The sequence below is a fragment of the Chaetura pelagica genome, unplaced genomic scaffold (genome assembly GCF_000747805.2).
Source record: "Chaetura pelagica isolate M959 unplaced genomic scaffold, ChaPel_1.0 scaffold213, whole genome shotgun sequence".
NCBI classification, from domain to species: Eukaryota; Metazoa; Chordata; class Aves; order Apodiformes; family Apodidae; genus Chaetura; species Chaetura pelagica.
In genome coordinates, this window is record NW_009952597.1 from 1,761,598 (window position 1) to 1,778,975 (window position 17,378).

Below are 17,378 nucleotides of genomic sequence, written 5' to 3' on the forward strand. Positions count from 1 at the left end.
TGCTGAATATATAAATTTAGTGCCATTTCTGAATTATGTTTTCCTTAGAAAATGATACATTTGGGACTTCTGAACAGAGATGCAGCCAGTTTGTCCTTTAGTGGTTGTTGGGCTCCTATAGTTTTTTATATTCTAGAGTAATTAAAGCCTACAAGATTGTTCATCTTGTCATCGTGGACCACAGTGTCTTTTGGTGAAAGGAAGAAACACCAAGAGGAACTGCCAGGCAGAAAACCTGCTCTGAACTGGTTAACTGGCTAATAAATGGCACATTATTTATACATATGTAGGAGTATAATATGTATGTGTGTATATATATGAATAAGTACATTGCATCTTCTATCCCCAGAGAACAACTCTGGGAGACCAATGACCACCGAAGGTGCAAGATGTAGGAACAGACAACAATGCAATTTAAATTACTGGAGTACACAGTATGGACATTTTTCTTCAAAGTCATGCTACAGGAGCTTTTGTTTTATGCCTTTGCACTGTGAAACCCTGTGTGTTTCCCTGCAAGTTTATACAAGGAATGAGGGAGGGAGATAGAGGAGGAATAATGGAAAATTACTAATTCCATTTTCCTTCTTTCTGCATTGCTTCAATCCATCCTTTCCTTTCCTTCTGAAGTGGGAACTTTTCTTGCTTCAAAATAAATGTCAAGATTAGTACAACCCCCAGACTCGGTGACTTAGGTTTCTCTTTCTCCTACAGAGTTAGTTTACATCAGGTAGTGTTGCCAGCTTAAAGAACTGAAGAAGTGAATCCAGTCTGCAAAACCTGAGGTTGGCTTTAAAAATTGAAGTGTCAGTTGTGTCTCTTCAAACATCTACCCACAGTGCTTGAAGGGTATTAGCATATACTTGAATAGATGCTCACATAACAACATGATGCCTGGAGAAAAAACTTTAAGAAAAACCCCAAATATCACGAGATTTGTTTCATACTCTTGTAATATTAACTCTCAGTGTGTTGACTTCCCATGTTCAGCTGCAGTTCAGGGTTATATGATATAACTCTGAACAAGTTGCAACTCAACCATTCCCCCCCTCCTCTAGTATTGAATATTCTTCCATAATAAGGGAGGTGAGAATACATGGAGCCCTTAATTTCTAATTCATGTTGGAATTTTTGGGAGTCTGCTAAATTATAGCAAAGTAACAAAATCTATATTAACAATTACTTGGAAAATTGTTTTCTGTAAACTAGAGCTGTCACTGCTTTTTCCATCACTCATCCATATGTCCCTGATAAATTATCTGAAAAATGACAATTTATGTATTTCATCTAATAAAATTAGTTCTTGGATGGAGATTTCACATCCTGACTTGAATCTCTGGCTATTTTATACCATTGTTTTTATAATGTTTTTTCACTCCATTAACGCTACTTTCCTTTAATTGTAAATGGTAACCTCTGCATGGTTTGCAAATCTTTAAGATAGTTTATATTGGAGTTTTTGGCATGTTTGTGGGTGTTAAACCTCTTTCCTTCTTTGGTTTGTTTGTTGTGGGGTTTTTTTTAAACTTTTAAACACCAAACTATTCCTAATAAACGGTTCTGTCTTCTCTCCAAATTTTCAGGAGTAATAAAAGCTCAATATTCGTGTTAAATTACTAGCCAGAACAGAACACTTTTAATTTCTGTCTCTGACTTAACTTGTGCTCTTTCTAACAAAAGCTTCTGTAAGAAAGTGTTCTGTCTGTTTTGCTCTGTGTTTGTTGTGGCATTAACTGTATGTGGTTTAATTTCTTTTAATTGATCGATATTTGACATAAAATGCTAAGTAATCTAGTCTGTCGTGTTTAACTTCATCTGAAGCATTGCTCTTGTGAATTGCTTTGGTCCTCATCCTTTATAAGCATTTAAACTATATAATTATATATAGAGATATATATAAATATATGTTAATAGTCCCACTGACACACATGGAACTATGGCATGCCTGAAGTTGAGTGCACATGTTTCCAGATGTGAATTTTTGTTTAATTGATTTAAACCAGGATTTAAACATATCAAACTTTTTAATATATATTTCTTTTTATGATGAGACTTCATCCCATTGACAGATGATACAAACTGTGTTGGGCCACATTTAACCTGCAAATGCAAGAATCCCCATTTCCAGCTGGCCAATGCAAGAGCTGGCACTAACATGGTGTTGAAAATTTATTTGGAGCTTTTTTTTACCAACCAATCTATAGAACTCCCTAAGGGAGTATTAAAAATATGAAGTGGGTTGCTGGAGAGGTCAAATACAAAATTTGTTGCAAGCCAATGTTATGTCATATGTGAACTGTCCATATGTGAACTGTCCATATGTGCATCTATAAAGTCACTTCACTCGTTTCAGTTTGCACACTGTGGAGTGTATTCAAACATTGCAGCTGTTTTATCTCCTCAATCTGTTACACAGTAATTAGTTTCCTTTTCTGTTTTCCTGGGTGTGGAGCTTGATGCTGAACCTTGGATAAAGAAAAGGGACTATGATTCTGGTATTCTTTCTTATGCTTCTTGCATAATCTATTGTTGAATTAAATAAAGGGAGAGATGGAAGAGAAATGCATCCATGTAAATATAAAGTTTCTAGTCCTCAAGAATCCAAAAAGAGACTTTTTATTAGTAGAACTTGGAGGATCAATAGTAACTATGAGTTGAACATTTTTTGGAGGGTAGCTTTTGACAAGCATAGCTATTTCTGAAAATGAAGATCAAAGAGCTATTAAAATTTAATGTATATTATGCAGAATGTGTAAGCCTCTAGCTGTATTTTTCTACTCTCCTTTTCATATGTATGTTTTATAATTTATTTTCCATAGCACAGTGCTGCTTCTGCTCCATGCATTCTGTGAAAAATAACTCTTAATTGACTTTAATCCTCAGTTTTAGAATAGATTGCTTGTCATCTTAGTATTCTTTATTTTTAATGCAAAGATGCTTTTGTAAGTCACTGTAATTGACCTTTCATAGTAATTTCTGTGTGCTGCATAGAATGCTGCAGCAATACCTAGCTGGTCAGCACAGGAGACTTCACTGTTGTGTTTTTCTTGTATCAGATTTATGCTGAACACAACTCTGTGCTTCCTTCAGATCTGTTCTCCCTCCTGCTTACCTGACTTATTCTACTGTTCTGTCCTTCGAACAGTAGAAATGTACTGGAAACTCTGTGTTGATGTTTAAAGAGAATAAAGACAGATTTTAGCTGCAGCTCATGAGAAAGGGTAGTTAAGTATTTGGAGAGTTTTGGCTGGTTGGTGGGGGAGAAGGGTTGTGTTTAACCTACTGCTATAAATGCATTTTTAGGTAATTTTAGATATGTCAGTAAAGTGACTCTCAAGTCTTAGAATTTGCTTTTTAGAATTTGCTTATTTCCAGTCCTACATCAATGTTTATGAGGAGAGATCATACTCTCTAATGGTATCTCCTACTATCCATTTAGTAACTGTCTACTATATTGAATTACTGAATTTTGGTGTTCACCTGTAAAGATTAAGCCTGTATCTGTCCACTAAGTTGGGTCAGTTTGGATTTGGTTTATCACCTTCTCAAACATCGGTGGTGAGATTTTTTAGTTATCTTGTGTTTTCTAAAATCGCTGGGTGGTTCTATCATTGACCTCCTCCGAGCACAAAGAATTTTTGGGTAATAATGGATTTGTTCTTGTGCTGGAATGTCTGTTCAACTGAAGGGAGGATTAATAATCCAATAATGAAAAATGTGTATGGGCTGGGTATGCTTTAGAAGTAAAAAAGTGCCTTTTTTTCCCCTTATTCATATTTGTTTGAAGATTGGCTGATAATCATGGCATCATAGAATGGTTTGGGTTGGAAGGGACCTAAAAGATCATCTAGATCCAACCCTGTTGGACTGGGATATCTTTCTGAACAATATTTTTGGGGGGAGGGTAAAAAAAATTGGTCTCTTAGTTGTACATAGATGAAATCCAACTTAATGGACAGCATGTTGAAAGTTTTCACTTGAGCAGTGGTTTTAATCCATTTACTAAACAACTGCCTGAAACTTTCTTTTCCTCTGCTTAGGCATTGGAGAGAAGTATTCAACATGGGAGCCAACCAAGCGAGAGTTAGAATTGCTACGACACAACCCCAAGCGGAGAAAAATAACCACAAACTGCACCATAGGTAAGTTCTAGACACCCTTTCCAGAGCTGATTCTCAGCCACTTGCATGTTCAAAGTTCTGTGGTGCTTTACCGTAAATATTTTTACCCGGAGGTGATTGTTGTGGATTTCCTTTACCAACAGAGTAACAAAGTAAGTTTATTTTACGCAGCCTTTTTCTCCCTGTGGAAAGATATCTGCTCTGTGGTTCAGGTACAGTGATGATTACTCTAACAGCTGCATAACAGTACTTTCTTTGACAATGTGCATTTAAAGACTTCAGCAGAAATCAGTGATGTTTCCTCAACTCATTCCTCACCAGGGATCCTGTGCAGGTGTATGAAGGTGGTTCAGCTCTATTCTTAACCAGCAGTTTATTGGGAAACCTGATTTAAGCAGACAGAATAAGCAGAGTATTATCTTCCTGCTTCATGTTCTAAACTCTAAATGGGGTCTCTTCCATTTCTTATTGACCCTGAAAAATGTAATTTATTATCCAGTCTGTGTCAAATAGCAGTTTTTTGAAATGCAGAACAAATGTTGAATGCTTGGAGTTCAGCACTCTGGAGCAATGAACACTCTGAAATGTGGGCATATCTGCTTATAGCTGGAGAATATTTGGGAAAGGGTGATTAAAATTAAGTTTTCCAATTTTTTCCCCACTGTCTTTAGGTTGGGGGAGTAGGGAATTAAAACCAGTTTCCTGACAAGCTCTAATGAAGATTATTGGCTATTATTCCTATCCTGTTAAATGCATAGTAACATTTTAATGGTGAAGGTACAAGGCTGGAGCTATAAAAATTGGAAGTCACAAACTCTATAAAGTTTTTCTCCTAATTTGTAAGCTACTTACTGTTTTATGGGAACACTTCATGCTGTCAGCACACTTGCCTGTGTCAAAATACACTGAACAAAATTGCTGAAACTTTCTAATGTCATGTTTCTAATACATTAAGGTATATTGAATCCAAAAGGTTTATATTTACTTGGAATAATGGACTGAGAAGCACAGAGACAGTTGGAAATACGTAGAGTGGTAATTCTAAAGAAAGGACCTATGCATTTGTAGTAGTGGAGCAGGAAGGAGAAACATCTGGCATTTGGAAACTTGAAGTAACCTTGAAAAAAGCAACTGGGCAGAGATTGCTTGCAACATGTTCACACTGGGGTTTTGTGGTTGATGAAACTCCAGTATATTTTGTAAAGACTTCAGATAACAGAACTGCACGGACAAAGAAAATGCCTGATAGAATTCTGAAGGTGAATGTGACCTTTCTGAAGAACTGAAGCACATTTCTGTGTTTCTTGTTCCAGTCTGAAGGAATCCTATCCCTGTTCTTAAAGGATTTTAAATTTTTCAGCCTGTTTTGAAAGGACACGTCTGGTTGCATGAAATCTCATCCACGCAGCACGGGCTGGGGAGCGCTCACAGAGCACAGGGGATGAGGGGAATGACTGATCTCTCTACTTCTGCAGGCATGCTTTTAATAATTTCTCCTACTGAGCCCTGGAGCTGTCTATGTGCTGAGATTTAGAAAGGAAAAAAAAAAAATGTATCAAAGCACCCAGGAGACATAATGCAGTTTTGGGCTATGGTTAAAAGCAAAAGACTAGCTTTCTTTCACCAAAATACATTGGGGGTTTAGCTGAAGGGAGAAAAGACCTGCCATTGTCCTTGAGCCTTTTCTCTCCATCTAACCTGATGCTAAATATATATCTGCTTCAGAGTCTTTTTCCCTTCCCTTTCCTCACGTTGACTTGTCTGTTTGCAGTTTCAGATCAGTGAAGAGCCTCTATGCAGACTGAAGTGCTGCAATTATCTGGACATTCCCCTTTCTCTTTTTCTAACACTTGTTTTGACATCAGGTTTTTATCAATCCCATAGCAGATATTAGGGTTTATCCAGTTTATCTTCTGAGGTAGATGAATGGCTCAGAGAATAGGCACAACATCCAGTTTTATTGGTTCTGAAAATGAAGATGCTGTTTAATAACCATCTGTACTAAGCACTGCACATCTGTTGATCAGTCCTATTTACTAAAGAGTCTGTTAAAACATAACTAGCTGCCTCTTCTGTATAAAATGCTCTCTGCAAAGCTGTGTGAAGAGGAAGGCCAGGGATGTTGGCTGTTTTCTGTCTTACTTGCAGAGAGACACTGAGGGAGGGAGCATGGTTAACTGCTCTGCCATCACCCTCTCAAGTGGTTACTGTGCCAATGCCTGGTCCAGCATTTGTGTTAAGACAGGTGTATTAGTAATACAACTAAAGTAGATGGGACAGCACTCTGCAACCTGCACAGGCATGGCCTTGAAAGGTTGTGCTTAACTTGTGTGTGAAGGGCTTGTGTATGTTTTTGACCCCTAATAATAAAATACATTAAACTTTGTTATTTTTGTCTAGAACACACATAGGTGTTTCCTGGTACATCTGTCTTACTTGCACAACACTCAATTTAGGTGAATGTTTTACTCTGTGGCAGAACTTTCTTTGCATGTAGAGCTCTCTTTTATTCCAGATTTGTAGCATTCTCAGGATGCTTGTCAAACAGCTGGATGTGCCTGCTACTTTTGGAGCTGTTGGAACTTGGATACAGCTGCAAGATCCTTTGTCTTTCATTGGCACCATGAATTAAATCTGAAGGATTATTCAGTCAAGAAATGAATGTGATAATGGAGGATTAAACTGGTGGTTCATTAGAGGAAATACTGTGCAGAACTCCTACTGTTTGATTTGGTGAAGTTAGATGATGTTTCCCCCTAGGTGACAATGTGAAATGCATTGAAGAAAGAACTTCTTGTTCATATCCTCAAAACCTCCCCCAAACCCTGCAAAAAATAACAAAACCCTGTAAATTTTGTTTGATTCTCTTTTAAAGAAGTGGTGTGTGTTTCAACCTCGGATATTTTTCCAGCTAGTAAGAAGATAGAGTAGGTAACTTGGATTGAATCACTGGTTTGCCATTGAGCAAATTGCTCTGCAAATGAAAATTCATGTTGGGCACTGCTACAGGCTATAGAAACTGGGCTGATCCCAGCATTTTGGGATGTAAACAAAGGGCTGTTCTCAATGTTGCACAATAAGCATCTTCAAAATGACTTGGAATGCACTCTTAACCAAGTGGAAACACTGAGCTATTTCCATGCAAGAAGCCATGAAGAAAAACCCTTGCATAGTGTGTTGTGTTTGTTTGGGTTTTTTTAAGTGGGGCATTTAATCTTCTGATGTCTTAGCAGACTTGAAATGTTGATGGAGTTTCTGTATTTCAGAACATTCAGGAAGAGTGAGTGTATAGTCTGCTTGGTCTACATAAACATGTTCCTTGGTAGCAGTATCAGCTCAGGATTTTGAATAAATTAGATTCTAACAGGATAAAAGGAAAATCTTTGATCCAATCTCCTTTTGTCTGTGAAGAGGCTTCTTTCAGCAAGTCAGGCTAGTAACCAAGCTCCAAGTTTACAAGCAAATTCTTTCTTATGGGGTTGGACTAGAAGTGAAAGTGATACAGTATCTTTCAGGAACTGTTTTCCAAAGCTTGTCTTGCACTGCTTTCATTAATACCCCCAGCAGATTAGTTCTCCTGAGTACATGAAGTATTAGCTTGGGATCAGCTGGTCTCTGATTAGCATATGAAGTGACTTTGTGCCTAAAGATTGATATATTAACAATAGGAAGAATTAGACTCCCAAGGCACATGGATAATTAGCGGGAGCCACCTGGGATTCCCATTTGCAGTGCTGCAAAAAGGCAGAGGGGTTGATAGTCTTTGGAGGACAGAGCAAATCCTTCCTGGAAAGAATGATGAGGTGTGAGTGAGGTGGCAAAACTGGCTACATGGGAGTAGCAGGTGGGTTTTGCAGCTGTGTGACACTAAGCAGTGTGATGGGACAAAGAACAGCACCAGGGGAATAAATATTGCAGCACAGCTCCCATGAAAAGGTGGCAATGGAAGGGCAACAGTGACCTGGAAAACATTTCTGGTTCTCTAGACAAGCCACCAGGAGCACATCTGCTCCTGCAGAAGCAGAAGTAGCTTGAAGGTGTATAAACCAGTGGGCATCTTTTCTCCAGGGAGTTACCAGGCAATAGTAGTGGGATAGCTTGGAAAATAAAACTGTATATTCAAGGAAATCTTGGCTAGTTTATGGCCCTTGTTAGGCCTCCCAGCATTTTTTTGTTGGTCTTGTAGTCTATGGATCATGGAAGAAACCACCAGACAGACCTATCTTTTGTAGATCAGGAGTATTCTTGGGAGCTCATAGAAATAGGATACTTGAAGATTGGTGATTTGGGGCTTTGTTTTGGTGGGGTTTTTTTGTGGGTTTTTTGTTTTGTTTGTTTGGGTTTTATTTGGTTTTGTTTTGGCGGGATTTTTTTATTTTGGGTTTGTGTTTTTTTTTAAATATCTGTGTACAGAATAAATCTCATGCCTTTGCTTTGTGTCCAGTAAAAGTTAACAAAGTGTCAAGAACACTTTTAAGGAGAAGTGACCTTAAAGCTTGAGCTTGGTGGAAGGCTGGTATTGGAAACAGCTTTTGCAGTGATGTCCTAAAAGGTTCTTAGGTTCAGGGGTCTGCTGGAAGGTTTAATTTACACATCTTTATGTGGGAGAAGTTCAGTTGAAAACAGAACAGCAAGCTGAGCAGAACCTTTGGGTATATTTGCTGTCTGAGAAGTAGTGGGTTTTCATACAGGTTTCAGAATTCTTTAACAATATAAAAATCGTGAATGGTTTGACTTTTTTTTTTTTTTCCTCTCCTGTAAAGCTTAGTTTGCATGTTTTATTAGTGGGGGAATAAGAGCAGGGAGAGACACCAGTGTACAGGCATGTGCGCAGCTCTGACAATATAAAATATTGTGGGTGAAGAAATGCTGACATGAGCATCAAAGTTTGTAAAGCCAGAATCCTTATATCCAGGGATATTTACCTCAAATACAGCCCCTACAGACTGTCTGAAGTTGAACCTACTCATGTGAAATAAGAAAATTGCAGTAGGGGTTGAATTTTTCTGTTATCCTGTCTTGGAAAATTGCTGTTCATATCACTTGCATAGAATATACTTTAATTTTGTAACTGTAGGTGGCTCCTGGGGATTTGAGACAAAGGAAGATAGATTGTGTGGATTCACAATGTGAAATTCCTTAGAAGACAAAATTCCTAATCCTGGGCTTGGATTGTGTTCCAGACTGCTAACTCAAACCTGATTCTCTTCCTCTGGACTTTTAAAAAATGGATCTATGGCTGTTACTGACCCATACACATCAGTTTACAGATAGTGTTTCAGTTTGACTTCTCTGAAATTGTGTTCTGCACTTCAAGTGAAACATTATCATTTGGCTCCAGCTAGGAAGCAGCACTAAAAAAAAGACTTTTTCTCCCTTCCTAGATGCTGATTCAACTACCAAGTGTAAAATGTTTGCTGACTCAACTATTTGCCCTACCTCTCTCACTGAGGGTACTTCATTTTTTTTCCCTGTGCTTTCTTCACTAAGTCTTTATATAATTTCAAGATGCAGTCACAACACAAGGCTTTTAACATGAAAAATACAGTAACTGGTAGTCACTTGTTATCATCTGCTTGAACAGGTTTTTATGGGAATGGAAGGTTTCTTCTCCAGGAAAAACCCAGCAGCAATGTATAGCCAGAACTTGGTTCTGACCTTCTGAGTAAGATAAAGTAATTTTTCTTTGTTTAAAATCAAAGAAAATTTATCAAGGCATTTCTTGAAAGCAGGGCTTAACTGGCTTAAAAAAAAAATGTTTAAAAATCAAAGCAGTGGATGGTTACAGAAAACGAGATGTGCTAAAAGTGCTTGGCTTTGTGTTTGGCAGAACAAACAGCAGACCTCACACCCCTCAACAGCAAACCCTGAGGTCAGCAGGTACATCTCCTGTGTTCCTGACCACACCAAGCTGCAGACTGGTGCTCTTTTGGTCACCCTTAGCATGAGAAGGTGCTTTTTTTTTTTTTTTTTTTACTATTAAAAAAGCCCAACCCAGAGAAACAAACTTTTTTTTTTTAAAGGCATTGTTTACAAGGGCTTGTATGGAGAGGACAAGGGGGAACGAATTGGAACTGGAAGAGGTGAGATGTAGGTTAGACATTTGGAAGAAATTCTTATGTGAGGGTGATGAGACCCTGGCCCAGGTTGCCCAGGGAAGCTGTGACTGCCCCATCCCTGGAAGTGTTCAAGGCCAGGCTGGATGGGACTTGAAGCGGCCTGGTCTAGTGGGAGATGTCCCTGCCCATGGCAGGGGGTTGGGACTGGATGATCTTTAAGGTCCTTTCCAACCCAAACCATTCCATGATTCTGTGACTTATTACTGATTTATTACCTGATTAACTCTATGCCATTGCAGAGAGTGCAGCATTTTCAACAAGGCCAGTAATCTCCATCTCAGTTTTGTTCTTTTGTGGATCACTTTTGGATTATATTTACCATGACCTTCCATTCTGCTTTTTCATATCTGCTCCTAGAGTTGGGCTTTGTATGGACAGAAGGTAGACACAGTCTATACTGAAACCAGGAACTTGCATAAACAGCATGTGGCGTGGTTTGTGTGTTGTGGATTGTTGGACTAGCTCAGTGCCAGTTCATCAACAATAATTTGTGCATATTAATATATTTGGATGCATTTGATTCCCCTGGCAGTTAGCCTACTCCTTAAGTTATTAATTTGTGAAATCTGTTTTGAGGAAGGGTAGAAACTTGTAGGCAGCATATGGTGTGATGTTGGGGGGAAAGGACGGCTGCGGGTGTGAATTTTGGTTTGTCAGTTTAGTGGGAGTAGCTCTTGTTCTTTAAAGATGCCATCTGCACAGGATTCTCACTGCAAGGCTTCTCTGCAGATCATGCAAGATCTCACTGAGCTTTTAAGTTTGGCTGCTTTGGGGGAGGACAAAGTGAATATTTTATTCTGTGCCACCTTTTTTGAAGTATTTTGCTTTGCATGAAGGCTTTTTTTTTCCTTTGCCATCCAGTTGCTGTGTAAAAAGGCCTCAAAGGGTCTACAATGTAAGTGGCTTTAAAGTCTGGTTGTCGTGATGCTCCCTATCGATCCCTCAGTCATTGTGACAAACACAGCTCCTGTTCTTTGGCTGCTGCTGTTCTTTTTTGATACTGGTTGTCTTCTGTCTGTTCTCCCTGACCTTCCTGCAAATAATGCTCTGGTTCATAGACTTGAATGTCTTTCAAAGGTGTGTGAGACAGGGTGGCTCCTCTTCGAGTTACGCAGTTGCTTTAGGAGCTTCCCTGTACCTTTGTTCAACTTCTCTGAGTTAATTCAGCTCTGAATATCTGAGTGTACAAAGAGCACCACAGTTCTAAGGCCTCTGGCTTCCTTGCTAAACCATGACATTTTGAGCAATGACAATATCTAGATGTTGCATTTCATGTCATGTTTTCTGCTGTGCAGAAATAGGCACCTTTATGTGCCTCTTGATGGGACGTCTGTTTGGAGTGCTTCGTGTTTCATTTTCCCCCTCCTGCTGATTGATCTTCGTGTGTTACAGGGATCAGATAATCAAATCTATTATTAAGTTTCAAAGCATTATGTGATTATTTCCAGTCCTGTATATGAAAAATGTTTTCTTCTATTACGTGTTCTGGAAATGTGAGATCCAGATTGCATGTGTGTTCCCCAGTGTGTTCACTCTGCTAAGACATCCTGACAGATTGCATCAAGTTGAAGCACAACAGACAAAATTGGTTCAGTGGGTCTTGATATGCCAAGATAGGAATTCAGAGAAGTTTGGTACAAGTTCTGCTGCAGAACTTAATGTCTTTTTCAGTCTTACTCATTTCAGCTGATAGAGAGAAATGATTGCCATGGATGATTACATGCTGCACAGCTTTCTGGTTTTTGAGGACACAATGCATTGGTGTCTTCTTCATACACCTGAGAGAGAAGAGCAATTTTGCATTGCAGATGGGCAGCAAAAATGCTGAAGCCAAGAAATTACAGATAAAAAACCTGAAATTTTCCTTACTTTTGAAGGAAAAAAAGAAAGAAATGAAAAAGGCAAGCCTTCATTTGTAGAGTGCTCACCCATCCCCTTCCCACCAGATGACTTAGCAAAAGGCTCAAAACTAATCCTGCCCATTGCAGAGATCCTTGGTTTTAGCTCCCCCCTCCCCTTCTGCCCCACAATTGTTTTAAACTTAAGCTTGGCTATGGGAGACAGTAAATTCATACAGATGCCTATTACATTTATATATATATTAAAATTTTTAGGTTTGGAGTTAACTAGGTCACTTTAGTTTATGAAAAGATCTTTCCCTGGCTTTTTCTGGTTCTGGTTATTCTTTGTGCTTACAATACAAGGCAGCTGTTGCTTGAACAGGAAAAGTAATTCACCTTCATATCTTGGCCAGGAAAAATTGCTCCTGGAATAACTTTTATCCTACCTAGTTGAAAACTCTACTGGATTTGTCAAGTGAAACTTTGTGTGGTTGCATCAGGTTTGTTGTCATGCCCTACAGCTAAAAAGACAGCAGAACATTTACTCTTAAAGGGAATTATTTTTACTTACCTTCTGACCTGTTCCTTCTACTATAATTGTGATCAGTTGGGGACACAATGTCTGGAACTGGCCCACAGAAGGTTGCAGTCTAGCTGTTATTTTTTCCTCCTTGTAAGGAAGCATATGGAGAAATGGCTCATGCCATACTCAGGTGCACAGAAATGTCTAGTGGAGAAAATCAGTGATACTACAGTATCATGGACATGTCTCCTCACTTACTTTAGGAGCTTTTGTAAAGCTATTGCTATTTAAAGTGTTAAAAAATGTATTCTAATTCAAAAACTCTAATGCTACTAGTAGAGGAGCTTATCTGTAGATTTCATAGTCTGTGTATCTTCCATATCAATGTTGTTGCTGCTCTTAAATTCTGCATTAATTTATTTACTGACACTGAAACACTTCAGAATACAAGTCTATTGAGGGTATGGCAGGGTCTCATCACTGAAGAGTTGTAAGAACAATTCAAGGATTTGTCAGGAATAATGCTGGTAGTGTTAATTCTGCTTTGAGGGAGAGGGCTAGACCTGGTGTCTTCTCAAGATCTTTTACAGCTATCTTTCCTCTGATTTTCGTGGGAGGTTCAATGCACTTTTCAGTCGTTTGGTCAAAAAACACTCACTTTGTTTTGTTTTGTGAGCATGTTTCTTAATTTAGATTCATAGGGAAAAAATACTTGGAGTCCTTTGTCTTGCTTGAGACAGCTTCTCTGTTTACATGGCCTACATGAAAAATGAAGCTTAAGAGGTTTGTTTGTTTGTATTGTGGGATATTTTAGGAATGCTGATTCATTTTACCAGGCTGAGAGTGTCCACACATGAGCAAAATTACCATCAAATCAGAAAAATGAGAAGTTAAAGGACATCAAGTGTTCCTGCCTCATCTGTGTGCTTGGTCATAACCCAGGGATACAGTAAATGACAGGCTGTAACTTCATGGCCTGTTGTACTGTGCCCAGTGTTCACAGAGACCACTTGCCTTGTTTGAAGTGCTTTAAACCTGGAAAAAACAGAAATAAAAATAATTGGTCAGTACTCTTCTGGAGTCAGTACTGGTCAGTACTTCTGGCTAGTACATACTGCTGAACTCCCAGCATCTCCAGGTAAATGAAATGATAGGGAGTGTGGACTGGAAGCTTCTCTGGGCTGTGAAATCCTTCATCTTTTGGCATCATTAGTTTGTGTATTGGTTCAAAGACATTTTAAGTATGGCACAGAGAGTACTCTGTGTCTGGCACATGGTGTACAACTGGGAGTTGTTGTCTAGCTTGGGGGTTTTGTTTCATCTGTGCAATAATGGCATAAAAAGCTGCACTTCTTGTGTTTGGTTGTACTCCACTGGACAGTTCCTGCATCCTTTCCTCATTCTGGCACTGGATTTGTGTCCTGGCCTGTGGTGAGCTGTGTGAACCTGCTCAAAGGGCTCAAAGACTCCTCACTCTTTGCAAGTGGTGAGTCCATCCCCTCAAGGTGAGACAACTACTTCTGTCAGACAGGGGAGGTGAACCAGGTCACCAGAGTCAGGCAGGTGCTGGCCTGGGGCAAGGGGAGCAATCCCTTTTGGCCTCAAGGAGCTGTTAGATGGGCTTAGCTATCCTGTGAAACTGCCCTCACCTTTCGCCATTTGTCAAAGCCAGTGCCTGTGTTCTGGATCACTCTAACATCAATCTGGATGTGTGAGCAGTCATGGGGTGAAAACGTGGAGGGGATGTTACAGACCCCTTCTGAGTCAGGGTCAATGTACTGGGCTGTTACTGATAGCTGGCAGAGCTGCTTTTGGAACCACTCCAACAACTGGAAGTCCCAGACTCCCTTGTTGCAATGTTTTCTAACTGTGAGACAATTATTTTTAATATCTAATTAAATTTCACTCCTTGTGAGCTCAGTCTTTTTTTTTTATTATAGCTTTGGTAGGCCACAAGAGTTAATTACAGTCCTCTTTGCAGTGGCCTGTAACATACTTGAAAATTGTCAGCCTGGCTGTTCCTCCATCAGCACTATCTTTTTTTAATTAATTAACTCAACCAGTGGGTTTTTCAGTTGTGTCTCCAGTCTCAAATATTAATTTAATGCAAATTTTCATTCCTGTTCTTGACTTCTCCCCAGTCTGCATAGATCTCTTAAAGTGGGTGCTCAGTTCCAAACCATCATTCAGCTGATGTTTTCCTCTCACCAGGGCAGAATATTTACCTCCCAGGCCTTCTTATATTCCTGTTAAGTTGCAAAATGCTGTTTGTCTCAGAACTGCAGCACAGTATTAAGTCATTTCAGTGGAGTTACTGTAGCCATTGCTCCTTATTTTGTGTTTGCCCACTTAATTTTTCTTTTTAAACTTCACAATTGTTTTTATTGAATTTAATTGATTTCAGATAGTTTCTTCCATTTAACAAGTTGGTTTTGAATTATTGTTCTGTCTTCCAGTTATGTTGGGACTGTCTTGATGCAGTTTGTCCCTTCTGTAAGTGGATATGATGTGATGTCACTGAAGCTATTGAATGAAAATAGGACATGCAGTCAATTCCCTGTTAACTAAGAAGGGTGGGGACAAACTAAACACTGGGAAAAACCATCATTGTTGTCTTGATCCCCATGACGTCTGTGCAGAAATTCAGCTGCTACAAACATTGCTGTGCAAATACCCTGATAATTTAATGTAGGAAGGTTCTTTCCTATTGGGAACTCTTCATGGGTTTGTTGTTTTTTGTTCACTTTTTATTTGCTGGGGTTTTTTTTAAGGGAGAAAAATAGTAAAAATAATGACTTGAGCAGCAATCCTAACTCGACATTAAAAAAAAAAGGTTAAATCTGTAAAGCCTGCTGTGGATGTCAGGGTCCCTCCAGAACTGTCCAGTTGTACACAAATATGCCAGAAATTAACCAAAAAAGAGACTTCAAGTTGTCAGGTGAACCTGAAGGAAGTCCATGATCATGCATTTAAGTGATGTGTTCAAGTCATAACACTTAACATGAGATTTGTCTTACAGGCATAAAATTGGGAGATATGAGATTACGTATTCACTTGTTTTTTTTTTGTAACTGGTAATCTGAAAGGTGAAGAAGTGACTCTCTTCTAAAAGCAAAACTGCCCTTGGCCAGTAGTGAGTACCTTAAGAAAAATAAGTATGTGATAGAGCATTGAGTTAAGGTCACAACTTGCATTCAGTGCATGGGATATATTTCCTTTTTTCAGTTGTCAGTTACTCAGGTATAGAGCAAATAGTGTCTGGATAATTCCATTAACTGGACCAACCAACCCAGCTTTGCCTCTGGGTAAAGTTGTGCTAATAGGAAAACTGAGGAGTAGTGAGGATGAGTTCCACTTGCTTTGTAGAGCAGTGACATCTTGAAACTGAGAACTTTCTGGGTTTGGGTGATTCATCCATCCAAATAAATAGTCTTCTGGTGCTGGTGTTACATACAAGGAGGAATCCTCACTATATTCTGTTTCTTGCAACAGTTAATGATTTTACTGTACATGTCCCTTTCATGGCAAATACTTCTTTCCTCCTGTGTACTGTGGCTGGACTTAAGGATTTTCAACTGGAAACAAACTCAAGGACAGTATCATTTTGTACACATAAGCAAACTTTCTTTTCTATTGAGTAATCTGTTATTTCAGTATTAATGGAAAAAATGCAGTGCTCCAGAATACTTTTCACAGAAATTGCAAGGTTGAAGATGGATCTTCATTTAGAATGCACTTTTTTTTTCCTAAAATATTTTTTTTTCCTTCCAGAAAGCATTTTCTGATGTAATTACCTTTCTGTCTGTGCAGGGTGGGTAAATGTGTATGCAGTCTATCTAAAATAGTCCTATAATTTATTTTCTCTTATTAGCAGGAGTTGTTCTGCACAGTCTTAAACTGACTGGTTCTGCTTTCAGTGTCTTCCATGTTTTAAATTCAAGTGGAAACATGCCAACATTAGGTCTGTGTGTGGAAAGAAAAAAAGCCTACCTCATTCTTCTGGTGTGTTTGGATTTGGTAAGCAGTGCTAATAAATACAGATACATTTACTTTCTGTTCTAATCCCAGTACTCTACAGAATGGACTTAATTTACAGTTCCCCCCAATGATGTGTGTACAGATCAGAATCTAAATTCAAGTATGTGACCTCCCACTGCACCAGAGTGCAGGTGTGTATTTATTAGGGCTTCTGGATGGAAAGTTCTGGCTTTTTAATGGACTCCTTTCAGTGCCAAATGAAAGTACTTGTTTGTAATTAAAACAGGAAAAATAAATCCAAATTTGTATAACAATGCTATCTAAATAGTGTGCCCTGTCATCCTCCCAGAGCTGCAGGATTCAACGTGGCCTGTGAATCACGATGCACATAAATGTATACGTGAGATTTCATAGGTATTTTTAGATAATGTAATTGTATAATAATAATAAAATAATTTATATTAATATCTAGAATACAACCTACAAATTGAAAACATGTATCACAAATCTCTTTTTACAAGTTCAAAACCACTGCTCTTGAGCTTTCTTCTGACTTGAGGTTTTAAAAGGCTTCACTTAAAAGCTAGGTAGAAGCAGAGTTGTTCTCCAGGCTGTGCCTCTTGGTGATGGAATCACTTGAGGGGGTGGGTGGTGGTGTAGCTCAAGAAAGGTGGTTTGTTTCAGAAGAGATTTACAAGGATTCAAAATAAGCAGTGACTAACCTGGCAACCTTGAATAACTGGAGAAGAGGAGCCAAGTCAAAAAAACAAACACAGGGGAACTGCACGTTTACACC

The 17,378-nt window shown here is 38.8% G+C and overlaps 1 protein-coding gene across 3 annotated transcripts in view; it reads left to right on the top strand.

Moving 5' to 3' along the window:
- The window catches only part of USP22 (ubiquitin specific peptidase 22), a 64,594-nt gene that overhangs the window by 14,250 nt on the left and 32,966 nt on the right, over positions 1–17,378 (top strand). For all 3 annotated transcript variants that reach the window (XM_009993704.1, XM_009993705.1, XM_009993703.1), the window contains exon 4: positions 4,041–4,142. In XM_009993704.1, the coding sequence (XP_009992006.1) occupies positions 4,041–4,142 (102 nt within the window). The remainder of the gene's footprint in view (positions 1–4,040; positions 4,143–17,378) is intronic.